At 44.0% G+C, this 11,213-nt stretch overlaps 1 protein-coding gene across 4 annotated transcripts in view; it reads left to right on the top strand.

Annotated features, from left to right (window-relative positions):
• The first annotated feature begins 81 nt into the window (after window positions 1–81).
• The window catches only part of LOC106588927 (cytoplasmic dynein 1 intermediate chain 1), a 129,635-nt gene continuing 118,503 nt past the window's right edge, over window positions 82–11,213 (top strand). For 2 of the 4 annotated variants that reach the window (XM_014178483.2, XM_045709257.1), the window contains exons 1-4: window positions 82–518; window positions 2,351–2,469; window positions 2,614–2,728; window positions 5,128–5,224. In XM_014178483.2, coding sequence (XP_014033958.2) covers window positions 2,365–2,469; window positions 2,614–2,728; window positions 5,128–5,224 — 317 coding nt within the window. In that variant the 5' untranslated portion in view covers window positions 82–518; window positions 2,351–2,364. Of the gene's footprint in view, window positions 519–2,350; window positions 2,485–2,613; window positions 2,729–5,127; window positions 5,225–11,213 lie in introns of all 4 variants that reach the window. The other 2 variants (XM_045709255.1, XM_045709256.1) reach the window with 1 other exon arrangement.

Here is an 11,213-nt window from a genome sequence, read left to right as displayed (position 1 = left end):
AAGAAAGAAACATGTGCAAACAAAACAATATACAATGAAAATATTAATGATTGTATTATATAAAAAAACTGGTTTCGTTGAGTTAAATAATACATGTAAATCTGAGAACGCCGTGTACCCGTCCACTTCTCTAAATGGCCTGTAGATGACGACATTGTAACAGCTAATTGAAAGCGGCACATTGCTCTGACAGGATGTAGGGAAAGATTTCCTCTGATACTCTGAAGGAGGAGATGCTGCATCATGGCATGCACTTGTTTTATATTTGCTTTTGGTCATCTGGCGCGAATATGTTTCATTTTAGCCATTGACAGCAATACCATCTAAACTGAAACGACCTGTTTTTACCATACATCCGAGGTTTGCTGCTCCAATATCATTAGAGGAGGATAATAATGTGGTGATTTGCGGAGGGTGTAGCAGTCGCGTGATACAGTATCTTTGCAAGTGACCATCATCGTCATCATCATCATCAGCATCATCATCATCATTATCATCCATAAGGAAAGAAAGAGCAGGTATGACAAGTCTTTACAAGGGAATAGAATAACTAATTGTGTACATTTGTAGCATGTGTCATTTGTGCTTGTGTACTTGCTAATTTTGCGAGGTGTTTCTGTATGGTTTTGGATAAAGGGAAGAAGAAGCGCACTGAAGAATGACGTCATTGCTAATGATACCCAATTTATCCTTTACCTTACCCACCTCAGTGCAGTACTGTAGGCATCATCACCATACTGTAGATCAGTGGTTCCCAACCCTTTTCGGTTACTGTACCACCAACTAAATTTCGCTCTGCCCGGAGTACCCTCAAAACCCCCCCCCCTCATGTGCATTTTAAATACCCCATGTGGATAGGCCAAGTACTCCCAGATACTGTGGTAAGGCTCTGTCCTAAGCGATAGAATAGTAATATCTCCGGCTAGGTCTTCATGCATTGCCATTTTTTTTTTTTTTTTCACCTTTAATTTAACCAGGTAGGCTAGTTGAGAACAAGTTCTCATTTGCAACTGCGACCTGGCCAAGATAAAGCAAAGCAGTTCGACACATACAACAACACAGAGTTACACATGGCGTAAACAAACATACAATCAATAATACAGTAGAAAAATCTATATACAGTGTGTGCAAATGAGGTAGGATAAGAGTGGTAAGGCAATAAATAGGCCATGTTGGCGAAGTAATTACAATATAGCAATTAAACACTGGAGAATGGTAGGATGTGCAGAAGATGAATGTGCAAGCAGAGATACTGGGGTGCAAATGAGCAAGATAAATAAATAAATACAGTATGGGGATGAGGTAGTTGGGATGGGCTATTTACAGATGAGCTATGCACAGGTGCAGTGATCTGTGAGCTGCTCTGACAGCTGGTGCTTAAAGCTAGTGAGGGAGGTAAGAGTCTCCAGTTTCAGAGATTTTTGCAGTTCGTTCTAGTCATTGGCAGCAGAGAACTGGAAGGAGAGACGGCCAAAGGAGGAATTGGCTTTGGGGGTGACCAGTGAGATATACCTGCTGGAGCGCGTGCTACGGGTGGGTGCTGCTATGGTGACCAGTGAGTTGAGATAAGGCGGGGCTTTACCTAGCAGAGGCTTGTAATTTTTTTTGCTTATTTGACTTTTTGTCATTTAAATTGTTTTGTTAAGTATTTCAATAAAGCGTTTACTTTACTTTATCCTCCACGTTTGTTCAGTACATATTTTCTTTGTATGTAATTCCCTCCAGTGTGCTCAGCCCAGCATTCCCTTACCAAGGAGAGACATTTGCCTTCATCAATGATGCTGTCTATTTATGTCACATAAACTGTAGTTGGACGTGTTTTGGAAGAATCAATTTGATGCAATCTCTTGCTTATGTTGTCATTGTCCTTTTACTATAATTTAATATTCACATTTTTTATATTGTTCCCAAACTAGCCACCCTTTGCCCTTGCATTGGTGACTTCAAGTGAAGTATGATTATTGAGTATTGACCCTACCACAATACATTGACAGGGAGATGCAGATAGATTATGCACTTAGACATGGATGTCGATTAAGGCAGCCCTCCGCACCTCTCTGATTCAGAGGGGTTGGGTTAAATGCGGAAGACACATTTCAGTTGAATGCATTCAGTTGTACAACTGACTAGGTATCCTTTCCCTTTCCTTTATTTATCTCCTGCAATGTTATTTACTATGGAGCAGGTTACAGGCCAAAAAGAAAGCAACTTAACCTAAGGCCACACCCAGTAGAAGTTATCTAGTGCAGAACAGTAGGCATACCAACGTCACCTAAAAAGACACCATCTTAAATTGTGACCATATTACAAAGGTACATTGCATCGTTGTGTGACATTCCTTCTTTCCCAGCTCAATAGGAAACAATGGCGGACAAAAGTGACCTAAAAGCCCAGCTAGAGCGCAAAAAGCAGCGGCTAGCTCAGATCAGGGAGGAGAAGAAGAGGAAGGAGGAGGAGAGGAAGAAGGAGGTAAGGAAGAAAAAAGTGAGTAGACACACTTGTTCAAGCTCATCCCTGTCTGTCCATAGACAAAAACCTAATCCTACATCTCACTAACATACTATTACAAAGCTAATATAGTGTGTGTGTGTGTGTGTGTGTGTGTGTGTGTAGACAGAGACGCATCAGAAGGCTGAAGCTGCCCCAGTGGACTCTGACTTGGACCGGAAGCGCAGAGAGACAGAGGCGCTCCTACAGAGCATCGGCATCTCCCAAGAACCATCACTAGGTACACACACACACACACACTGCACATCTCCCCAGAACCCCCACTAGGTACACAGACACACTGCACATCTCCCCAGAAACCCCACTAGGTACACACACACACACACACTGCACATCTCCTCAGAAATCCCACTAGGTACACACACACACACACACTGCACATCTCTCCAGAAACCCAACTCAAATTAGCACATCACACACAGTTATTCACTTGAGGAAGAAATTACCACCAACTCATAGTAGTAAAATTACTAGAATGGGCATAGCGCATCAGACCACAGCAATTTGACTGCTCCAGAAATTATATTTCTATGCACTAAATCCAGTAGATGGTGAGCCAGGAATGGAGAAAATGCAATGTTATGTCTATCTTATTATCTACATACTATGTATCTACAAGTTAACAGTGTACAGCATGTCTGCTACTATTTGATTGCATGCAACAAGTGTGTGATTGCATGCAACAATATTTGTAAGTTTTACTTTTACTCATCTCTAATATAAATCTGTAATCATGATTATGATCATTATGTTTCATATTTCACTGTTCTATTTCTTCACAATGTCTATTGCAAAATAAATGCAAATATTTTGAATTGACATTTGAGTATAGTATATCTTAAAAATGTATACCATTAATTTCATTTCTGTGAAAGTTCATTCTTCATGTTTTGCACATTCTAGCCTAGGCAGCCACTGGTATTAACGTTACACTCATGTCCCCCGGCGACCGGTTCGTCCATAAAACATCCTCAATTCAGGCTGCAAAGGCATCGGCTTCCTCCTTAACTAGTTTTAATGGCGTGCTGCCGGGAAAAAAACCTCAAAATATGCATACTGTCTTAATAAAACACATTTTCCCACCACCTTGCTAGAGGGGCTACTTCCTGATGTTGCACCCCACGTTCAGCCAGGGGTAAACATACTTCTGCAACCTGATTGGCTGAAAATAGGAACATTGTTTTATATTAAGACAATACACATCTTTTTTTTCTCGTTTTATTCCGGCGGTACGCCATTAAAGCTAGTTATGGAGAAAACCGAAGCCTTTGCAGCCTGATTGGAGGATGTTTTAAGTACAAACCGGTCGCCGGAGAGAAACGAGTGTATTACTGGCTGGGCATATAAAGCCTAGACGATAGTGGCGGTCTGGCGCCCACTAGCGGCTGCCTAGGCTATGCACATTCTCTCAAATAAAGTTCTAACCGTATCATACATATCCCATTTCATCTTATCTTTCCCATGTTTTTTACATGTATTTATTTCCTCACGTGTGGCTTAGTATTATATTAGTACTTCATCTATGCCCAGGTGTTTCCCCAAGCCTATGATATTGAGGTGGATTTGTTGTATGCAAATACATGTGGAGAACGTCCACATTTCATATTGAAATGATGGGCTTAACAACATTTGAAAACATATCTCACTACCCAAATACAGTGGTGGAAAAAGCACCCAATAGCCATACTTGAGTAAAAGTAAAGATACCTTCATTGAAAATTACTAAAGTAAAAGTGAAAGTCACCCAGTAAAATACTACTTGAGTAAAAGTACAAGTTTTTGGTTTTAAATATACTTAAGTATCAAAAGTAAATGTAATCTCTAAAATATACTTAAGTTTCAAAGTAAAAGTATAAATCATTTCAAATTCCTAATACAAACCAGTCAGCACAATTTTCTTGTTTTATTTATTTACGGCTAGTCAGGAACACTCTCCAAAACTCAGACATCATTTACAAACGAAGCATTTGTGTTAAGTGACTCCACCAGATCAGAGGCAGTAGTGATGACCAGGGATGTTCTCTTGATAAGTGTGTGAATTAGACCATTTTCCTGTCCTGCTAAGCATTCAAAATGTAACGAGAACTTTTGGGTGTCAGGGAAAATGTATGGAGTAAAAAGTACATTATTTTCTTTTAGGAATGTAGTGAAGTAAAAGTAGTCAAACATATCAATAGTGAAGTGCAGATACCCCCAAAAAAACGACTTTCTGTAGTACTTTAAAGTATTTTTACTAAAGTATTTTACACCACTGCCCAAATACTGTACAGCACATGTAAAAAGGTATTTGTCAATGTTCTCTAGTGGTACAAATTTGTAACAACATCCTATTGCAATATTACTTTTTGGTTATTGTACAAGAGTGGCTTTTGTTAATTAACCTATCAATGACCAATGAAAGCCATTACTGCTTTGACTTGAATGGTAAATGAGCAATCCATTTGACTTTCTGTCCCGTTTTTCAATTTTTATTTTATCGTTATTTTTCATCACTCATTTGCTTTTAACCATTTCACCCTGTTTTTACTTTTTGGTACCTCTCTCATTGGCGTTGCTTGGGTTGACCAGTCAATCCGCTGCAACCTTTAATGTTGGAAACGTGTTATTTTCATTATTTAGTCCCGATCCCCATGTCCCCATCCAAATCAGTAAGCCGACACAGCACCCCCAGTGAGACGAGAAGCCAGGACTCAGCCGATGGGGCCGCAGCCAGCAGGTAGGCAGCCATCTTGTTTGTCTTACTGTTATTATACTGCATTTTTAACCAATCAGCATTTAGGATTAGACCCACCCGTTGTATAATTAAGTGATAATGCCCGAGAAGCCAGTGTTTAGAGGATTTATTGGCACAGGTGTTATTAGGCCCAAGACTAAGTCATAGATTTAGCCGGTGTAACTTGTGGAATAGAGACCGGCTGGAATGCGGTTTTAACCAATCAGCATTCAGGATTAGACCCAGCCATTGTATAATTTATTGTAACATATGGTTGAGTTGGAGTTACTGACCCAGACTAGGGCCAGGCCAAGATAAACTGGAATATTGACTAGATGATAATATAATGAGTATGGTTCTTAACATCCCTGATGTGTTGGATGATTTCTGAAAGAAAATCCTTGATTTTAGATTCAGAGGTATTAAAGTAGTATTACTGTAGTATTATAGTGCCCCTTTGGCTTTAAGGAATGCTACATGCAAAATGCATCATATGATGCATTAAGGCTAGTTTTTGCTCTACTGAAAGTGCTTTATCTTGAAAACCTGACTGCTGACATGCACAATTTTGGGGGATTGACTAATTGTCAAATACTTAAAGATAGTTTTAATGACCTGGTGGTTGTAGTAAAGTGACCAAACACTTTATGAGCATACTGTCACGGTTGTCGTAGGTTAAAGCGGACCAAGACGCAGCTGGGAAATGTGCACTCATCTTCTTTTTATTTAAACGGACAAGAAGGTGAACCAAAACAAACACGTACACAACAAAAACACAACGACTAATAACAGGCCGGTAAGGCAACAAAGCTATACCAAGCACAATCTCCCACAAAAAACAAACTCCTACTTATAGGACCTTCAATCAGAAGCAATGATAACCAGCTGCTTCCAATTGAAGGTCCAACCCCAATAAACTAAACATAGAAATAGACTAGACTAGACAGAACATAGAAATACACTAACATAGAACAGTGCCCAAAAACCCCGGAATACATAAATCAAACACCCCTCTACATAGACACACACCCCGAACCACATAAACCAAATACCCCCTGCCACGTCCTGACCAAACTACAATAACAAATAACCCCTATTACTGGTCAGGATGTGACAGTACCCATCCCCCAAAGGTGCAGACCCCGGATGCACCTCACACAAATAAACAAAATAACCCCAAAACAAAATAAATCCCCTAAACTAAAGGGAGTGAAGGGAGGCTGGCTGCGTCAACGACGGCTCCTGTGCTACATCCCTCCCTCCCCAACCAACCTATACTGGAGGTGGCTCAGGCTCAGGTCTACTTCCCCCACCCAACCTGTCCACCCTTGCTGACCGCTCAGGGCTGTAGAGCGTCTCTGGGAGCTCCGGACTGTAAGCCGACTCTGGAAGCTCCGGACTGCGGGCAGACTCACTCGGCTCCGGACTGCAGGCATTGGTTCCGGACAGTGGGCCGTCTCTCTTGGTTCCGGACACTCTGGACGAGGCACTGTTGCTGGAAGTTCTGGACGAGGCACTGTCGCCGGAAGCTCGGGACTGGGCTGACACACTGGAAGCCTGATGCGTGGGGCTGGTAGTGGAGGTACCAGACTGGGGACACGCACCTCAGGGCTAGTGCGGGGAGCAGGAACAGGACGTACTGGACTGGGCTGATGCACTGGAAGCCTAGTGCGTGGGACTGGTACTGGAGGTATCAGACTAGGGACACGCACCCCAAGGCTAGTGCGAGGAGCGGGAACAGGACGTACTGGACTGGGCTGACGCACTGGAAGTCTAGTGCGTGGGGCTGGTACTGGAGGTATCAGACTAGGGACACACACACTAAGGCTAGTGCGAGGAGCGGGAACAGGACGTACTGGACTGGGCAGACCATCGCTGAAGGCTCTGGGTTGCAGACCACCGCTGAAGGCTCTGGGTTGCAGACCACCGCTGAAGGCTCTGGGTTGCAGACCACCGCTGAAGGCTCTGGGTTGCAGACCACCGCTGAAGGCTCTGGGCTGCAGACCACCGCTGAAGGCTCTGGGCTGCAGACCACCGCTGAAGGCTCCTGTGCTACAGACCACCGCTGAATGCTCTGGGCTGCAGACCACCGCTGAAGGCTCCGGACTGGGAGGCGTCGCCGGGGGCTCCGGACTGGGAGGCGTCGCCGGGGGCTCCGGACTAGGGGGCGTCGCCGGGGACTCCGGACTGGGGGGTGTCGCCGGGGGCCCCGGGCTGGGGGGCGTCGCCGGGCGCTCCGGGCTGAGGAGCATCGCCGGTGGCTCCGGGCTGAGGCGGGTCGCCAGAGGCTCCGGACTGAGGAGCGGAGCCGGCACCGAACGTACTGGGCCATGGAGGCTTACTGGAGGTCTGGTGCTTGCGGCTAGCACAACCCGTCCTGGCTCAATGCTGACGCTAGCCCGGCACAGGACAAACTGTGCTGTGCTGGAGAATGCGGGGCATTGTGCGTGGAGCAGGCGCAGGATATATTGGGCCGAGGAGCTGCACTGGAGGCCAGATACATTGAGCCGGCGCACTTTTATCTGGCTGCCGGCTAACTGTCGCCCGACAACGCTGAGGAGCCTGTATCGACCGCACCGGGCTGTGAGTGCGTATGGGCGACCAAGTGCGCATATTCCATACCGCATAGCTCTTCCCTCTGTGCGTCTGCTCCGTCGTGCCCTGTCCGCCAGTCCCTCTCTACGGAATCCAGCGTCGTAATCCGCTCTTGATTCCCCGACTGGCTCTGGTTTCCTCCATGGCTCCCTCAGAAATGCCCGGGAAGTTAGGTCAGGGTTCCCCCCTGACCTCGCCAAACTCCCCTTATGCCCCCCCGAAAATAAATTTTGGGGCTGCCTCTTCACCACCTCAACTGGAGGATTCAACGCCTTGTAATCCCGTCGTTCCCTCTTAGCTTCGTCCAGTTCCTCCTTCGGGCGCTGGTACTCCCCAGCCTGGCTCCATGGTCCCTTTCCATCAAGGATCTCTTCCCACGTCCACGACTCAAGATACCTCCTCTCATGCTGCTCGGTCCTTTTATGGTGGGTAGTTCTGTCACGGGGGTCGTGAAATGGAGACCAAGACACAGCGTGGATAGTGCTCATTTTCAATCTTTTAATGAAGACACTTGACAAAATAACTAAAAAACGACCAACACAGTCCCGTCAGGTATTTAGACTAGAACGGAAAACAACTACCCACAACCCCAAAGGAAAAACAGGCTGCCTAAGTATGGCTTCCAATCAGAGACAACGAAAGACACCTGCCTCTGATTGGAAACCATACCCGGCCGAACATGAAAACCAACACATAGAAATAGACCACTAGAACAAACCCACATAGAAACAGAAAACCCAAAATACATACCAACCCCCCCCTTTGCCACGCCCTGACCATACTACTATGGCAAATGACCTCTTTCACTGGTCAGGACGTGACAGGCATATCGAAACTCAAGGAATTTATGCATAACTTCTCATGTTACTTTAGTTTTATGCTGTTTTAAGTTCCAATCCACATTTGTAGAGAAAGATAATTCTCTAAATGGTTAACTTTTCAGAGACCATCCTTGGACACAAAATGTCTTCCAAGTCCTGTACATTCTAGAATGCTCTGTCGAATGCTCTGTAATGCTCAACTTGATGCACAGAAGTCAACTCTCACTTCTTTAAAGATGCAGCCTAATCATAAGTCACACAGTGACATGAGGACGATTGATCTAGTTTCTGCTGTCTGCACCCATAGCCAGCAGACAAGTCTATAATTAAGACGCTATAATGTACTGGCAGCTGGCTTTGCGGGAAAGCCAGTGAGCCCAATGTGACATGTGACACTCGCTCAGGTCCTGTCACTGCTCTCCTCAGGAAGCCAAGGCTACGTTCTCAGGCGTCATGCACTGCTACAACCCATCATAGCTCATGTTCAGCTCTTTCTCACACACCAAACCAACACTGGTCCAATTGTGTCAGATTTCTGTCACTGAGAAGTACCGCTAGAACTGCAATAGAATACAATCTCTATCAATCAGTATTTGACTCTGTCATCTGTTAGCTAAGCAGGCTGCCATTGCCGAGGTGAATACAGTGTGTTTCAGAGGAGGCTGGTGTTTGGATATATAAGAGGACAGGGTCATTGCTATGGCTGGAATGGAATAAATGGAACGTTATGAAACACATCAAACACATGGAAACCTACAATGAACCTGTCCTCCTATATGTCCACCCAACAGCCTCCTCTGGTGTGTGAGGCTGCTGTCCCCATTAGGCATGATGTGTTGGTCATCGTGACGGCGTCCCATGTTGAGTGTGTCCATTTATGACTGTGTCCCATCTCAGGTCAGCATTAGTAAGCATCAGGCTCAGAGCGACAGGTAACATTTTCTACTCAAAGCAAGCAATGGCAACAAGACACACATGCATACAGACAGACAGAAAGACACAGTGATAAAGACAGGAAAAAAAATATTATGGCAGGTGTGTTTTAAAAAAAGAAAAAAGAAGGGTTGTTCCTTACCTCCTTGGTGACTGCTGCCTGGCGCCCGCTGTTTCCCTAAATCACTGGCTTGAAAGATTTCTACTTGCATGGTTCAATGGAAATCATTTCTCTGTGATGGGACTGACAATACAGTCCTTCAGGGTGTCATCCCAGTTCAGACAGTCAGTCTGTCAGGGCGGGCGACGAGGTTGACGCTTTACCGCGCTCTACTGCCATTATGCGTGTTAAAGTGGTAATGGACATGTTCACCATTCCTGAAAGGTATTATTGAGAAGTTTAGCGGGTCAAAAACGCTAGCTACCCTGTCACAATTTGCACTTTGGGGGAGAACTTTAGAGAGAGCTCCAGTTTGTTTATACTGTAAGCAGCCCTGAATGACTGTTCCACAAACAAAAGCACACAGAGCTTTATCACTAATGATATATAAATATAATATATTCTTAATGCATGACACATTGGTGTCATATACAGTACCAGTCAAAAGTTAGGACACACCTACTCACTCAAGGTATTTTTTTATTTATTTTTTACTATTTTGTACATTGTTGAATAATAGTGAAGACATCAACACTATGAAATAACACATATGGAATCATGTAGTAACCAAACAAGTGTTGAACAAATCAAAATATATTTTATATTTGAGATTCTTCAAAGTAGCCACCCTTTGCCTTGATGACAGCTTTGCACACTGTTGGCATTCTCTCAAACAGCTTCACGAGGGAGTCACCTGGAATGCATTTCAATTAACAGGTGTGCCTTGTTAAAAGTTAATTTGTGGAATTTATTTCCTTATTGCGTTTGAGCCAATCAGTTGTGTTGTGACAAGGTAGGGGTGGTATACAAAATATAGCCCTATTTGGTAAAAGACCAAGTCCAAGTGGTTCACGCAGATGAGCAGGGACCCTGGGCATCTTTCTTTTGGTGTTTTTCAGAGTCAGTAGAAAGGCCTCTTTAGTGTCCTAAGTTTTCATAACTGCAACCTTAATTGCCTACCGTCTATAAGCTGTTAGTGTCTTAACGACCGTTCCACATGTTCATTCTTTGTTTATGGTTCATTGAACAAGCATGGGAACAGTGTTTTAAACCCTTTACAATGAAGATCTGTGAAATTATTTGGATTTTTACAAATTATCTTTGAAAGACAGGGTCCTGAAAAAGGGACGTTTCTTTTTTTCTGAGTTTACATGATTCCATATGTGTTGTTTCATAGTTGTCACGGGTGTCGTAGGGTAGAGACCAAGACGCAGCGGGAAAATGTACACTCATCTTCTTTTTATTTCGTGAAGAAGGAAAACACATAAAACGTATACAAAACGAACTTGACAGTCTTGTCAGGCAAAACAGCTAAACAAGAACAATCTCCCACAAAAACCCATGAAAAACACACTCCTAATTATAGGACCCTCAATCAGAGGCAACAATAACGAGCTGCCTCCAATTGAAGGTCCAACCCCAATAAACTAAACATAGAAATACAAAAGACTAGATAGAACATAGAAATATACTAACATAGAAC

Source organism: Salmo salar, chromosome ssa27, assembly GCF_905237065.1.
Source record: "Salmo salar chromosome ssa27, Ssal_v3.1, whole genome shotgun sequence".
Lineage (NCBI taxonomy): Eukaryota > Metazoa > Chordata > Actinopteri > Salmoniformes > Salmonidae > Salmo > Salmo salar.
Note: the sequence above shows the minus strand (reverse complement) of the source record. Positions and strands in the feature narration are given on the sequence as shown.